Source organism: Notamacropus eugenii, chromosome 3 (genome assembly GCF_028372415.1).
Source record: "Notamacropus eugenii isolate mMacEug1 chromosome 3, mMacEug1.pri_v2, whole genome shotgun sequence".
NCBI lineage: Eukaryota > Metazoa > Chordata > Mammalia > Diprotodontia > Macropodidae > Notamacropus > Notamacropus eugenii.
The window spans coordinates 195,205,128-195,220,894 of record NC_092874.1 but is presented as its reverse complement, the minus strand read 5'-3'; the positions used below and the strand labels follow the sequence as shown (position 1 = coordinate 195,220,894).

At 45.8% G+C, this 15,767-nt stretch overlaps 1 protein-coding gene across 2 annotated transcripts; it reads right to left on the bottom strand.

The window, feature by feature from the left end:
* Positions 1-327: 327 nt before the first annotated feature.
* On the bottom strand, positions 328-15,750 carry USP5 (ubiquitin specific peptidase 5). Of its 2 annotated transcripts, none has more exons than XM_072653822.1 (20): positions 15,527-15,750; positions 11,625-11,750; positions 11,253-11,319; positions 10,895-11,025; positions 10,590-10,735; positions 10,110-10,294; positions 9,435-9,529; positions 8,782-8,975; positions 7,903-7,974; positions 7,259-7,346; positions 7,009-7,134; positions 6,430-6,583; positions 5,928-6,102; positions 5,292-5,380; positions 3,521-3,643; positions 2,796-2,939; positions 2,560-2,705; positions 2,206-2,359; positions 1,754-1,838; positions 328-1,166 (listed from the first exon to the last, which is right to left on the bottom strand). In XM_072653822.1, the coding sequence occupies exons 1-20, from the start codon at positions 15,635-15,637 to the stop codon at positions 1,073-1,075; spliced, it is 2,505 nt and encodes an 834-aa protein (XP_072509923.1). In that variant the 5' UTR covers positions 15,638-15,750; the 3' UTR covers positions 328-1,072. The 2 variants fall into 2 exon arrangements, with proteins under 2 accessions (XP_072509923.1, XP_072509922.1); XM_072653821.1 differs by having other exon boundaries at positions 3,452-3,643; positions 15,527-15,738.
* Between the last annotated feature and the right edge of the window lie 17 nt (positions 15,751-15,767).

The following is a 15,767-nucleotide window of genomic DNA, read 5'->3' as shown; positions in this document are numbered from 1 at the left end:
CTAGCAATAGGCAGGCCCTGCCCAGCAGTGTATCAGTGAAGGCTGCTTTGGTACCCTCAGTCCTAGGAGCCCCATTCCTCATTCATCCCATAGCTTCACCCTGACACTCATTTTTCCCTCTTGGATACAATGACATGAAGGAATTATAATGGAGTGTGCTCTCTCTGGAATGAGGCTGTGAACCTTCGCACAAAAGCCCACTGGTCATTTGGATGCCTGAAGCCAGCATGACATGGACGGTAAGGGGTAGCCACTTCCTAAGACCCTTTCTTTCTCAGGTCCTAGAGAGATGGCCAGAAGCCAGTTCCCAAATTGATGTCACCACAATTCACCCTTTAGATTTTTATTCACATCTGGTGTTTTGGCATTTTCTAGAGGAGAGGGGTGTGGGAAAAGACTGGTAGCCTAGGGATGAGGAGAATTCCCCAATATCCTCCCACTTTTCCTTACCCTACCCAGGAGGGAAGGAACACAAAGATGGAATACAGGGAAATGGGGGGAGGGGAGAAAATGGAGTGTAAAGAGAGAGACAAAGAATTGCCCCATCCCTGAACCGTGATGCACAAAGCCACACACACATACACACATACACACACACATACACACACACACACACACACACACACACACACACACACACACACTCTCTCTCTCTCTCTCTCTCTCTCTCTCTCTCTCTCTCTCTCTCTCTCTCTCTCACATTCATTCACTCTCTCATTTTCTTTCTCTTCCTTGAAGGGCCTGAGCAAGGTTACACTGAGAATCAAAAGCAGAGTGGTAAAGGGTCTGGAAGAGGGAAGGGGAACTGAAGAGATCTCATTCTGGACAGAAGGTCCATTCCTCCCTCCCTTCCCCCCTCAAAAGTCTGTGGGGGTGGCCCCTGCATTCCAGCTTTCCCCTTAACTCAGTCAGTCCCTCCAGACCTCCAGCGTGCTGTAAGGGACAGGAAGAGAAGGGATGGAGGAGGAGAGTCGGGGTTTTCTCTGCCCAGTCCCCCCTCGTGCCAGCTGCTCTGTGATGCCCCGCTGCTCAACCTCCATTTCCGGGAAGAAGTGAGGCAGAGTGCAGGCTCTTAGCTGGCCATTCTCTGGTAGAAGTAAATGTAGCCCAGGTCCTTGGGCGGCTTCTCTGAGGCGCACACTTTCTGATCATTGTAGATGACCCACCTAGGGGAAAGGAAGGAAGAGAAGATGGTGAAGTGGGGTCTTAGGGCCACATCAGTTCAGTTTCTGAGCCTTTACAGGGGAGACCCCAGTAGAAATGAGCCTAGATAACATGAGCAATCCCCAACTTTCTCTGCCTACTTAGGACCAGATCTGACAATTTCCAAAAGCCACGGCTCTGCAGCCAAGGTCTACAGATGTCATTACTCTTCTGCCTCTGACTCTTTCTTACAAATAATCTTCCAGCTCTAGGATTTTCTGATAATGCCAAGCTCATAACTCTATCTCCCGTCCCCCCTTTTATTATGATCAATTAAAACACCAACAAAAAACGAACATTTCTGTTCAAAGAAGACTGGATGCGAAATCTGTGTACACACTTACATTTAACATCATAGAAATCCAAAGTACCCTCCTGAACTTTCAGCTATGTCTTTTTTAATGTTTCACTGATGCTCTTTTATTTGAGGGCTTTTCTTCCATCCCCAACACCATCTATCAACTTTCCCTCCTTCCATCTAAATAGAAGATGATCCCCTCCTAAGCCTCTTTCCAAACCACCCCTGCCCTGATCCTCATCAACATCTCACCTGCCCTCCTTCTTGATATGGCAGACATAGTGACCACACATGGTAGAAGTGCCCATGTGACTGATGAAGGCAAAGAGCTGATACTCTAGAGAAGGAGAATTTGAGGAGAAATAATCAGAAAGAATCAGGAGGAGGAATAAGGGAGGAATCACAGAGACATACTCCCCAAGACCCCTCTTTATAGACAAATTTTCTATTTCCCAAGACCCATCCAAAAGGTTCACAATCAAGATATGATTTACAGGAAAGTATGTCACAGACCATGTGAAGGAATTAGGAATAGATTAGCTTCCAACCCATCAACTCCCAATCTTAAAGACAGGCTTAATTAACTTTTGAAGGAACTTTTAGCCCCAAGAAAAAATAGTTTCTAGTGATGAGTTCTGGGGCGGACACTAAAGGCCGATCTTAGACAAGCAACACAGCCTCACTTTTCCCTCAGAGATACTCACTTCCAGGACCATCTCGGACTTTGGGCCCCACAGGCACAGACTCAGAGATGGAATCTGCAGCTGAGCGCCCCTCTGAAATGTCCATAGCGGCCTCTGCATCCAGGTCATCAATGTGGCTAAAAATCCAGTCTACGGCCCGTTCAAGATTGTTGTTCTGGAAGAGAGCAAAGGTAAGGTTTTTTCCAAAGTTAAATGGCAAGGATTATAATTTAGATAGGAATACCAAAAGAGCAGAGAAAGCTCCAGAGTTCCCTAGTTACAAACAACTTTCATTTCATCCATTGCGTATCTGCCCTTTCCACATTCCCCCCTCTCTACTTCCACCTCCCCACCACTGAACTCCTCAGCCAGTACCGTAGCACGAAGTGCTTTCATGGCCTGGTCCCGGGAGAAACCCATGGAGACGATAGTAGCTACACAATCTTCTGATGGGGGATCAGCCACTGTGCTGGTAGAGCCAGGACCACTGGAGCCAGGCAGGACAAGTGGGTTTGCAAAGTCTGTGGGGGTATGGGGTATAGTGTTGAGGTGTGCAATGAGTCAAGAATCCCTGCCCCTTAAGTCCTCATCTTTTATACCCTCCTCCATACCTGGATCATCCATATGAGACATGACCCAGTTCATAGCAGCTTCAGCCCCACTATTGCCAGTGTAGTAGACAGCTTTTCGGCAGGCATCCATAGGGAAGCCCATCTCTACCAGCTGAATGATGACAGATTCATCCAGCATGGGTGCTATGGAGGGTAAGAGACAGACAAGGTGTCAACTACCTCCCTGAACACTGCCTGCCCTCCAACCTCCTCTCCCCCTCGCCAACCCAGCCCACCTTCTTTTACCCTCCCTTCCTGTACCCTTCCCCTAAACTTAAAAAATCTCACCAGTCTACTGTGGGTTCAGTACACGCCCACTTCCATCCCTCTGTACCCAACCACATGGGGGAATCCCCATTTCTGGACCATGACTATCTCCTCCACCTTTTCAAAACAAACTACTGGGTGCACACAACTAAGTCATACTTCCATTCATCCAAAAGGTATGAATGGGAAATCTGGGGTACCTCCACCTCCCCAATAACAACCTAGAGAAGGGGTTCTTTTTAACATGTGGGGAAAAGGGAACACAAAAGGGAGGAACGACAGGCAAAGTACAGAGAGGAAGAAAGGGCCAGGGAGGGGGCAAGGTACAGCTCCCCTTCCCCACCCATCAGCAAGGTAAAGACAGACAGGCAGGAAGAAGAGTCACTAACATGTTGGAGAGGAGAAGTGAGGGGAGCAGAAGGAGTCTTCATCTTCGTTTCCATAGAAACCAAGGCTACCTTTGGGTTCATCTGGGGTGACCAGGGGTGGAGCAATGTCAGGTAGCTCCTCCTCTCCAGGCTGCAGCCCTGACCCCCGAAGCTGTGAAATATCCAGCTCATCGGGCATCTCAATGGATACATCTGTAACCAGGAAGGAGGTGAGTGACTTCCAAGCTCCCATTAATTTAGTCTCAACAAGTCCTCTGGGGAACTCAAGTGTTTACCCAAACACTGGAACAAGCACCAAATCAAAATGAATCAGAGCATAGTATTGTCGAAAAAGCCCTGGAGTCAGCCCTGCATTCTCCTCCTGGTTCTTCCACTAAAATGGTGGTTACTTAAGGACAGGTTATATTTGTGTGTTCGTCCTTCGTTGCCGAAGAAGACCATGCCATCAGAGAAATAATGACATGACTTGCATTTGACTTTGTTCTGAGTGAAGGAGGGCTGTGCAGGTCACCTGCCTCACTTCTTCTCCACAGTCATCTGAATCCAGGGACCAGATATACATAAGGATGACTGGAGATGACCCAGGATGAGGCAATGGGGGTTAAGTGACTTGTCCAAGGTCACACAGCTAGTGAGTGTCAAGTGTCTGAGGTGAGATTTGAACTCAGGTCCTCCTGACTCCTGCACTGGTGCTTTATCCACTGCACCACCTAGCTGCCCACTTAAGGGGACTGACATTCAGAGAAAGAAGTTGTCTGTGAAATGGAGGGATATGGACTAGAATTATATAAACTTAAGCACTGGAAAGGACTTTTGAGGCTATCTGGTTAAAACATTTCATAATACCCAAACATTTGCAGGGACAAGGGAATGCCTAACTTCAACAAAGTTACTGACAGTTCTCTGTTGGGAAATCTTTCCTTACCTGCCTCCCTGTAATTTCCACCTACTGATCATAATTTTGGATCAGCCTTCTAGAGCTCTCCAGATGCATTTAATTCTCTTCCTAGAGGACAACTCTTTAAATATCCAAAACCTGCCAGTGCCTTCAGCCATTCCTCAAACACAACAGCAGGCTGCTTTACCACAATGCCCAGGGCTTACAAAATGTGGAAACTGAACCCTCCCTCTGCTTGTCCAGCAGGAACCTGAGCCTTTCCTTTAGCCTAGCTGATTTTTCAAAAGAATTTTTTAAAAATAAATATTAAGAGACAGGCATCAGGGTGTCAGAAAATCTGAGTTCAAATCTTCAAATGCTACTTACTATTTGTGACCTTGAGCAAGCCCCTTTCTATCTCTGATCAAGTTTCCTCATCTGCAAAATGACGGGGGTTGGATATGATGATCTCTTACTGTCCCTGCAGTCCTAAATCTTTCTCCCTACAGTGTGTTCCTCAGCTCCCTCTCCCACACTTGTGCCCTCAAACAGCTGCCTGCCTCTTTAATTTCCTTATCCTGGCCTTCCTCCAGACATATTCTTTATCTTTAAGGCTTTTACAGCTTTAAAATTGAATCACACTATCATTTTCTCTTTACCCTCACCATCCCATCACCCTAGGCTCCATACCTAGGTTTTGGTTTTTTTTTTTAATTATTTTTAGTTGTTGTACCAGCACTTAAAAATGTCTTATTGATGTGCTTTTTAAAAACACACAGACACACAGACACAGACAGACACAGACACACACAGACACACACACACACACACACACTCTCTCTCTCACACACGCTCTCTGCTATTGTGCTTCCCACCACCAGTTGAGGCCCTTCCTCACAACAGAGTGGAGCTAAGCAAAACCAAGTGACACACTGGCTGGGTTGGCAAGGCAAGGCTACATACCTAGCTTTTTGGGTACCCAGTCCAAGCCAAAGGTAAACTTCTTGATCTGGATAACCAGGTAGTCAGGGAACGAGGCAAATCGTGTTGTCCTGAGGAAGAGAAAGGCCTTACACACGAGGAATCCCAGGCTTTCCCTTTCCTATTCCTGAGACATTCCTTCTCTGAAGTTCAGCTCTTCTTGGCCAAGAGGGTCTTACAAAGGCCTTATAAAATGCCTGCCTTCAAGAAAGCTGCTAATGCTTCTAAAGACAGAGCAGCCAAAACCTCAAGTAGGGCCATGCTGGTTCTCTGGACAGTGAGTACAAAAAAGCAGCATTAACATTCTGAAATTCACACTGGACTGCACAACCCAATTCCTCTCATGAACCATTCAAGTTCATCCATGTGGCTGAGCTCAAGGTGACGTGCTAGCAATCAGGATGGCTTTATCCCTGAATTTGGTTTCTGTGAGAAGGCAGTGCTGAGAATGCCTGACTGAGTGTGTATACAAGTGTGAGCAGGCACTTCATGCTTGGATTTTAAGAAGAAACTACTAATCCCAACAGATTCTGTAGTGAAATCTCAGTCATGAACAACAGGTCCCTGGAACAGGGCTCTAAGCACTATATCCACTGGCCCAATACATATGGGACTCACTTTATAGCTACAGATTTAGCTTGCAGGGCTGTGCTCCAGAAGTCATCCACCTGCTCAGGGACCCCAAAGGCCTCCAGACAGGAATTAAAAGGCACCTGGGCCCGAACCAGCTCTGGCAGAGGCTGCTTCTCCTCTTCTGCTTGGCGTTTCTTCTCCTCGTACTCCAAAAGCTCCTCTGGGGGCACAAAATCAAAGCTGTTCTGGTCAGCTTCCCTCTCCTGGCATGTCCCACTCAATGCCTATTCTGCCTCCCCACTCCACTAAAGCTTAATGGGCCACCAAGGAAGAAAACTGGAGGGACTTGACCTCTTCCTGCCTTCTAACAGACCCTGACCAGAACATTATGGAAGGTTAATCACCCTCAGATCACCACCTGCACACCTCAACTGCCCCAAAGCATGGGACTACCATTGCTCTGCCTCCTCCTCTCACCCCAAGGACATGGAGAGCTCAAGCCTCCAGGTGGGTCTACTTCATTTGTAGTGTTACTGCCAACCCCGACCTTTGTTAAGGGCTGCATCCATGGGTACGGGCAGCTGCATGATATAGTCCACTCGATGGGTGTACTTGACCTTCTCCGTGGCCAGGCACTTGATCTTTTCTTCCACCAGGAATCGGAACACTTCATTTGGGTTTTCTGAGCTTCGGCAATTCCTCTGAAGGGAAATGGGAAGGCAGGGAGGAGGAAGGATTGAGGGATCCAAGAGAGGGAATGAGGGCCTAGAGAGGAAAGGGAAGCCCACCAAGGCCTTCAGTGACACAAGGGTGAAGTGGGAATCTCCCCTCGTAAACCCCACCAACCAACAATGGAAGGCATCTGGTGCTTGTTGCTGGGTTTTCTTTTTGTAAATGGTATCTCTTGCCAATTTGACTATGAAGTCCCTGATGTAAGGGAATCATGTATTCCCTTCACTATTCCTCTGGTGCTCTGGACACAAGTAGTACTGCCAATTAAGAGGATTAGAATGACTGATAGAGGAAGAAATAAGAAAAAAAGAGTAAAAGAGTCCTGGAGAAGGGTTGCCTTGCCCACCCTCTGCTAATTTTCCTCCCTTCTCCAGGTCAAGGCCCCTCCTTTTACCTCAACCATATTTATAAAATGAAGGAAGAACTCCTGGGCATCCTGCTGCCGGTTTGTGGAGAACTCTGGGTGTCCTTTGCCAATGAGGGATTTGAACATTCGAGGGGCAATGCCATCCTGAATTCCCTGGACGGAGCAGAAAAGTAGTTCAGCTGGTGCTCAAAGTTTGCTATCCTCCACATCAAGAATTTCCCATAGATCCTCCCTCAATTTTTGAAACAGCCCAACAAAAGGATAAAACAAAACTCACCTTTTGCTCTGGCACCTGTTCCCCATCTCCAGATTCTGGCGCAGGCTTGGAGTACTCCCCTGAGAGAAGGCCATGGCCCAACTTGGCTCTAAGAGAATGTTCAAGAGTCAGCACAAGCCCCAAACTGAGTCGCAGGCCTAGGTGTCAATACCATTATGATAACTGCAAGTTCCTGACATTCAGCGTGCCCACCACCCCACCCCCATCCTTGGGCACCTTACTCCAGGGCTCTGAAACTCACAAGAGGCAGGGTGATATGGAGAAAAGAACACAAGGCCTAAGAACCAGAAGATTCCCGCATGAGCTCCTTCACTCTCACTGGCTATGTGAGTAGGGGCAAGTCACTCAACCTGCCTAGACTGTAAAATGGGGATAATGCCCTATCTAATTCCCTGGAATGTATGAGAAAAGTGTTTTAGAAACTGTTAAGTCCCAAGTAAATCCAAGCTATTGTTTTTCTTGGCTCCCTGCTATTGGTCTAAGCAAGAGTCAACTCAGAATGCCTCCAAGAGGCAAACAAATAATGGTAAACTTCCTCCACCTCCCCCAGGACTCCCGCCACTCCACTCAGTCCACAGGGGTCATGGCCAAAACCTAAATCCGGGTTCCTTCCATCCCCTCCACCTCAGGGCTTAGTCACATACACCTGGGTGCTGAAGTCCTGGGTGGGGTCCGATGGTGCATTCTGGAAGATCTTCTCCAACTTGTCCACATACCTAGGGGCCAAGAGAATGTTTACAGCTCTCCAGTTCAGACCAAACTAAGGGGAAGGTCAGTGGTTACCAGTAAGCTAGAGAAAGCTATGAAAGGAGTCTAAGGAAAAGAAGGAACTTTACCCCAAATGAGACTGGACCTTAGAGTCCAGAAAAACTGCCTAGCAGGATAGGATGGGCCTTCCTAGTCTCTCAATACAAAGTGACTCTCTGGAACCCCTTTCGAAAGAGAAGGGGGAAAAAAGCGGGTTTCACATTGGGAATCTATATATGTATATATAATTTATACCATATTAATCTGTATTTGTTGGTATTCTGCATTATAAATGTTTTCCAACGATTTTTCTTGTATGTCCTCTCTTCCAAATTAGACTGTAAATTCAAGGCCAAGGATTTTGTCTTAACATTTCATCTTACAGTGACTCAACTCTCTCAACCCCTTGCTGGCCTAATGGTGCTGTTTGTCAGATAATCAATTTCAAACTAAGTCCTACATAGGGCAAATAAGAGACATGGTACCAGGTTCTATTGCTTAAGCACAAAACCTTAAAAGAGGAATTACATGAAGGGGTCATATGGGTTTGGGGGCTGTTACTCATTCAGTTCTATCCCTTTATAATGTCTGGGGTTTGCAGAGTCACAGTAAGCTTCTGAGGAACCATTCTGAGATTTGGATATAATGCAAAGCAGGGCAGGAGACTAAGGATAATCTGAGAGAATCAAGCAGGCTGTGAAATAAAAGATGAGAGATACTGAAATCCAGAGTCCTTAAGCAAAATGGCCAAAAAGTTGGGGGAGAGGAACACTCACTTTCTCTGGAAGTCAGGGATGCTGAAGAGCACTTGAACCACTGAGTTGAGGTAACAGCTATTGCCTAAGTTTCGGATTCCTGTGTAACTGGGGCCATAGAGGGGCTTGAGCTGCACACTGGACTCCTGGATCAGCTCCCATTCACCAATCCGCTGGTTCATGTCGATCTCTAGCTCTGTCATTGTTTTGTCTGTCTGGGATGGGAAGAGACAAGTCAGGTTTGGGATACGTGATCTCAGGTTTAACTTAACTGTATGTTATACCTCTTTGTATCCACTATAGCATGTAACATAGTGCTACACAGATAGTACAAACTCACAGATATTTGTTAAATCGCAGAGTCTTAGAGACAATCCATCTCATCCAACTCTACATGATACAGAAACCCATGACAAAATGTAGCCTCTGTGTGAATCAAGAATGAAAAAGATAAGTTCTGATCCTAGACAAAAGTTCTTAACAGGAAATCACAAAACCTGCCCAGCTAGCAGAAGTGGTCATCCTCAAAACACTCTCTTTCAGTGACAGTCAAAGAGTAAATGCTTGGGGCCAATGATCAAGCCCAAGGCCGCCCCAGGCCCTAATTTACAGGCCTCCCGGGGGCTGTAAACTCTTGAGGCAAGTGAGGGTCATGTGGGAAACAGCTTGCTCACCTTCTGCATCTTCAGCATGTCAATGCCAAAATGGGATAGGTGTTCTGCCAGATTGGGATCCAGGACCATATCATCTTCATCATATGAGTACACATCTAGGCACAGAGGAAGGAATAATGTTACTTATGGGTTTGATCCAAGTCCCTCTAATTCCAAAGGGGAAGCCCTTCTGGGATTGAATGACAAAACTTATTCAGGTCACCCTCCCAAAAGCTCAAGTCAACTAGACAAACATTTATTAAATGCTTTTTATAAGCCATGCACTGAGCTAAGAGCTAGGGTTAAAAAGCAAAGCAAAAATGGTCCTGGACTTCAAGGAGTTCACAATCAAATGAGGGAGAAAACATGAAAACAACTATTTATAAATAAGATATATGCAAATCACTTGGAAATAATCTCAAGAGAGAAGGTATTATCATTAAGGGGGACTGGGAAAGACTTCTTGTAGAAACTGGAATTTTAGCTGAGACTTGAAGGAATCTAGGGAAGTCGAGAGGTAGAGATGAGGAAAGAGAGTGTTCCAGGAATGAAGGGTAGCCTGTATGTGAAAGTGAGGCTCACCTGAGCCTCCAATAACATTTCCTGAAAAAATGGGTGTCATTACAACGAGAGATCCAGTACAGCTAAAGGAAGACGAAATGAAGATGTACATAAGAAGGCAGAGAAGCATCATACCTGCACCATCAGGTGTGATGGTACCCAGCTTGACTGCCAATGGATACCCAGTTTCCTTGTAATGTTCCACTGCATGGTTATTGCCCCCACTACCATCAAAGTATCGACGACCACAGAGTATGGAACCATCCGTCATGTTGAGCCACAGGTTTTCCCGCATATCACACTTGGAACATTTCCAGCCACTGCCAAAACAAAACAAGGAAAAGACTAAGCTTTCCCTATGAAACCATAATAGGGATGTGGCAGTCCAAATCTTCCTATCACCAACATAATTCCTTTTTGTGTTCCCAAATGTGTATTCATACAATGAGGATAACAACAGGCTTAGGCAGGATATTGATTTGCCCACGATCTCCCCTCTTTACTATAGTTGATCCCTTTCCCCTAACTCTTTCTCCAAACCCAAAGGAGCACCCTCTCTTTCCCCACTGAGATGCTAGCTACACTGTCTGTGGAAGCCACAGGGCTAGGTCTCACCAGGGAGGGATTCTGGCAGGATTCTCCAGCTGTTTGAGATTGAAGGCGTGCTTGGAGACTTGCCGCACCTCCCCATCCCAAGCCTGCACCTCCTGTTTCCGTGAGGCAGAGTCTGCTGACAGCAGGGCGTCCACTGCACTGGTGATCTGAGAGAGCAGAGAAAAGGGCATTGGCGTCAGAGGCAGAACCGGATGCCTAGCTCTAGACACTGTTTTACCTTTGTTCTTCCGGCAGCCTCCCCAGGCCCTCCTATCTCCCACCAGCCTTGGGCTCTCTGGTGCCAGGGTGGGGAAGGACATCCATACCCGGTCTCTGGCCATCTCAGGCAGCCCTCCCAGCCCATCTCGGGCAATCTCCAAGTAGTCTGGTAAAATGACAATCTTCACATCCTCATCATATTCAAACTTTTCTGTGATGTCAAACCCGCCTTCCACACCTGGTAGGCAAGAAGGAGGAGAAGGCAAATAGGGCAACAGCTGAGGCTTGGTGACCCAGAGAAGCCTAGATCCCTGGCCCTCCCCACCTGCTGGGTTTTCACCTCCTCCAAAACTGAGTGGACCTCAGATCAGGGCCCCTTCCTTGGAGGTAGTTCACATGGCAATGACAAGAAATGGGTCATACTAGGAGAAAGAACAAGGAAATGGTGTTGTGCAGAATGCTCACCAATAGCAAGGCGAGTAGGCTTCTTCCTAGGGGGATCTCCAGTACCTGAAGTGGAATCATCTTCTTTCTACATTGAGGCAAGGAGGACAGGGTCAATGCCAGAGCCATAGGAATAAATACAGTGTGTTGAGAAAATCTGAGGAAAGAACTGAACTGGGATGGGAGAAAACAATGGAATGTTGTAGAAAAAAAATATACTAAATGAAAATGGATTTAAAAAAACCCCTGAGAAAGAGGATAAGGTTAGCAGAAATTGCAATGACAACAGACCACTGAAAACAATACAAAATGCTAGACTCCAAGTTCTATAAGTTCTATTTGGAATGTTCTCGACATGAATGTGCCCCCCAGATCATCCCTTATCCACCTTACCGGACGTCGGGTCCTTTGGAGGTGAAGGTAGACCCGCTGACCAGTCTTGCAGTAGTGCTTCTCAACATACTGCTTCCCAAAGCCCAGAAAGGTATTCATGCAAATGTACAGACCACCCTCGGACTCCTGAGAGATGGGAGATAGGAAAAGAGGCAGGTGAAAGCTGACCAGACAGGATCCCCAAAGGGATGGGATCCATATTAAGATTCTAACATTATTTAACTGAACTGTGCTATTTTTAGATTTATGTCAGACAGATATGAGGAGGGGTTGGTTTTTAAATAGTAATCCAAAGCAGTCATATACCCAAAAAAAAAATTGTTTAGGCAAATAAACCTACAAAGATTAGTACTTGCAATAAAATAAAAGATAGAGAATATCTTTTTTCAAGTCTTAATCTCTAAATGTTTTATACATCCTTTGACTTCAAAATAATACAATGCATTTTAACATTACCCTGTAGACTGAGACAAAACACTGCACTTGAAAGAAAAGAGGGAAGCACCAAAAGATATCAAAGTTCATAGAAAAGTAAATAAAGAAACAAAAATACTTGTGAATACATGAACACATATACATACACACATTGAATTCAGATATTTAAAAGGATAACAATCAATATGGACCAAAATACCGTTTCCAGGGAAAACTGATTATCACATTTTTAAAAACAATGCTAACATCATGTTCTTTATTAAGAAAAAACTGGAGCTTACTCTTTTATTTCTGTGCTTAGATATTCAATTATAATTACTACATTCATCTACAAAAGTTTCTCCCTTACTTGGCTAGCTATAAAAATATAAATGATACAGACCCGTTCTAATTCCTATTTGTCATTTAGAACAAAAATACTAGAGAAGTTATATACAATTTGCCCTTATCAATCCACACATAGCTTAAATGGTTAATTTAAAAATTTGTATGTGGAAAACGAGTTCATAATTTGATTCTAAGAGGTCAAGAGCAAAATAATTACTACAAATTCAAACCAGACTAATCATGCATCCCTAATTTAACAAGCTAGATTAAAATCTGTAGATAATTAGAATGCCGATGTTACAAGGCAAATGGAGAAGTCCACATGTAGCCTCATTAGCATTAAAGCCCTAAAATATTATTTTGTTTTTGAACTGCAAAGACTTTATTGTATAGAAATCTGAAAGCATAAAGGAGCTACACTTCAGAACAAGTGCTACAGAATCCCCTAAGGAAAACAAAATGAACAAAACTTGTTTATTAGTCAATGCTACTTGAAGTCAGAAGTAGGAGCTCTAAAGAAAAATGAAACTTGCATTTTATGCTATAATCATAAGCAAGAATTAGAGCCTAATTTAAAAATTTTTCAACATCAATCCTCTCTAAGAGAAACAAAACTTGTGACTGTCCATTCCATTTCAAAGCTTCCAGTCTTCTTAGAAGTGTGTCTCAAAATGCTTCCCAAAATGTTGGACTATCAAAACAAAAAGCCTAAATCTCTAGTCTTCTCCCTTCTCTTAGACTCAATCTTGATTTTCACCCAAAAGGTTTCTCCAGGGATGGATGGGAGGGCAGGATAGGTTAGGGCACCAGTTCTTTGGAGGTAACTTGAAGTTCATACTTATATAGGGGAATATGAGATATCATATAGTGGAAGCTGGTCTAATTTTGACTTCACAAAGCACTAGGAAGTCCCAGATGTTCAAAATCTGACCCTTGAGCAATCTAGCATTGCTATCACAAAATCATCCTTCCTTTATAAAGCACAGTCAAAACATAACCCACCAGAGCCTCCCATCCATAGAAATCATATCCATTTCCAAGACCATCCTTATTGAGAAGTCACCAATGTATCCACTAAGGAAAAATGCTGGGAAAGACAAGTCTCTAGTTCAATCTGTTCACACCTAAGGAAGAAAAATAGGCTTTCCTTGAGGTTATGATGGAGAAAATGGAAGAGGAGTTTGGGGGTGATGGCAAAGTATACTTATATCCTATTGCAAAAGGTATCACCTTCCCAGAATAAGGACTTCTACAGCCTTATAAAATCCTCACATTATAGAGAATAGGGCATCAAGGAAAATCCTAGGCCTTCACAGAGATCTGAACCACCCCTAACACTTTATAGTTCACAACATTCATAACAGGTTCCTCATGGGAGAAACCATCCAAACCCTTTTCACACACTAAACTCCAACCCCACCCCAAATGGGACAACCAAGCATATCTAATGAAGATCCCACAGAGTACTCAGTCAAGTGGGCCACACTTGCTCAGGGTGAAGCTTTATTAGCTCCCTCACCTGGAGCTGCTAGTTCCTTAAAACGATAGCTGTCAAAAGGCAAAGAGTGCCCTTCTGGATTTTTTAAGCCATTGGGTACAGAAATGAATAGAAGTCAACGAGAACATAAAGGGAAATGCCTTAGCCTCTTTCAAAAGTCTTTGAGAGTGGGATCGTGACCTAATCCATGAACTCACTAATCAATCCAATACAGCAAGCATTAATAATATCTAATATTTAGTAATAATGTTAACACTATATAATTATGTCATAAAAATACAACAATAATAGTAATATTAATTTATACATAAATTAATAATATTTAAGTATTCCCACATTCAAGGAACTACATATGCTATGACAAAACAAAATCAGTCCCTGCCTTCAAGGAGTTTATCTTCTACTTACAAGTAAACAAATAAACACACCCTATCAGGTGAACAGGGAGAAAGCTAAGACCTATACTAGGCAAGCGCCACACTCGCATTATTTAATTTCTGGCCTAGAAATAGAAGTTCTGGCTCTCACAAAGCAAAAAGGGTCTCCAGAGCTGCATTCAGAGGAACCCCCTCCCCTCCCCTCCCAAAAACAAGCCTCAGGAGAAGCTACACCACCAGGCTCTCCCAGACCTCTAAATTACGATGGCTGGCACGACAAAGGGGCATTAGAGAAGAACCCGAACACTGACGATTGCCCCCGGACCTGCGGCTTCCGAGCGCGAGCCAGAGGGAGGATCACACCCAGTGTGATCCCCGGGGAGGCTCAGCCCACCGCACGGCCAGCTCTCCGTTCCTGGGTCATCTCTGCCTAAGAACGAGGCACAGAGCGAAGAGGAGGCACTGGGTGATCAGTCCCCAGCATGGTGTGTGGGCGGAGGCTTCGTGAAGTGGCTAAGTCAGGGCAGGGGACGAGCAAGATTCCTTTGCCTTTCTCCAAGACAAGAGCCATCTTTCCGTACCCTCCTCTGCTCCTTCTGGGGGAGCTGTAATAGATCCACAGGTCAGTGGGGGGACGGGGAGGGGGCAGAGGAGGGAAGCAGAGGAAAGAGGACTCTGTAGCCAGCAGATAGGAAACACGGTCGGAGCTGTATTTGCATTTCATGATCCAATCTCAGCCCCTTCCCACGAGATGGAAGGCTCCTACTCAGTCCTACCCCTCACTGACCCTAAAATGAGCCAGCACTTGGAGAAGGCGCAGTGCACTGTTAAAACTACCCCCGTAGTAGCCTGGGTGGGTGTGGGGAGAGGGGGGGGAAGGGTGATTCAGGAGAAAAGGCAAAGCTGTCTCATCGGACTACCACTCCCAATGGGCCCCACGAGCCCAGCGAGAACCCTCCAGCCGGTAGCCAGGACCGCTCGGGAGATGTAGTTCCTTGGCTAGGGTGCACCTGAGGCTTCAAATGACAGAGAAAAGCACGGGCGACTACAACCCCCAGAGTGCTCCACAGGACAGGGGAAAAAAGGGGTGGCTAAGGAGCCCTTGGGTGTGGTAGTCGCTTACAGTCCCTATGCTCGTGAGTGTTAACGGCGGAAGAGGGCGCGGAGGACTACGAATCCCATGGTGCTTTGCAGTAGCCCGATCGTGCAGGCCCCGGCAGAATGACCAAGGCGATGCTCGCCGCAGGCGTGGGGAGTGGGCTTACCGGTGTGTCGAAGGAGAAGGCGCATTCGTCTTTGTGAACCCGATCTCCGGCCTTGGGGACCCGGATAGTTGGTAATACAGATAGCAGCGCCTCCTCACTCAGCTCCGCCATGACACCGGCAGCAGCGCTTCCACACAGAACGACTCCCGCGACTCCCACGGTTCCTCGCCCCTACTACCTCAACCAATCCGTAAACCACTCTGGGCGCACGCGCACTAAAAAGAGACGCGCGCGCCTGGCG

What these genes read in the sequence shown, in the direction of transcription:
- USP5 (XM_072653821.1), bottom strand. Translation starts at nt 15,637, where the DNA reads ATGGCGGAGCTGAGTGAGGAGGCGCTGCTATCTGTATTACCAACTATC. An exon ending in TCCAAAGGACCCGACGTCCG is followed by an intron (nt 11,320 to 11,624) that starts GTAAGGTGGATA and finishes GCCTCAATGTAG; the next exon opens with AAAGAAGATGATTCCACTTC. An exon ending in CATATCAAGAAGGAGGGCAG is followed by an intron (nt 1,167 to 1,753) that starts GTGAGATGTTGA and finishes CCTTTCCCCTAG; the next exon opens with GTGGGTCATCTACAATGATC.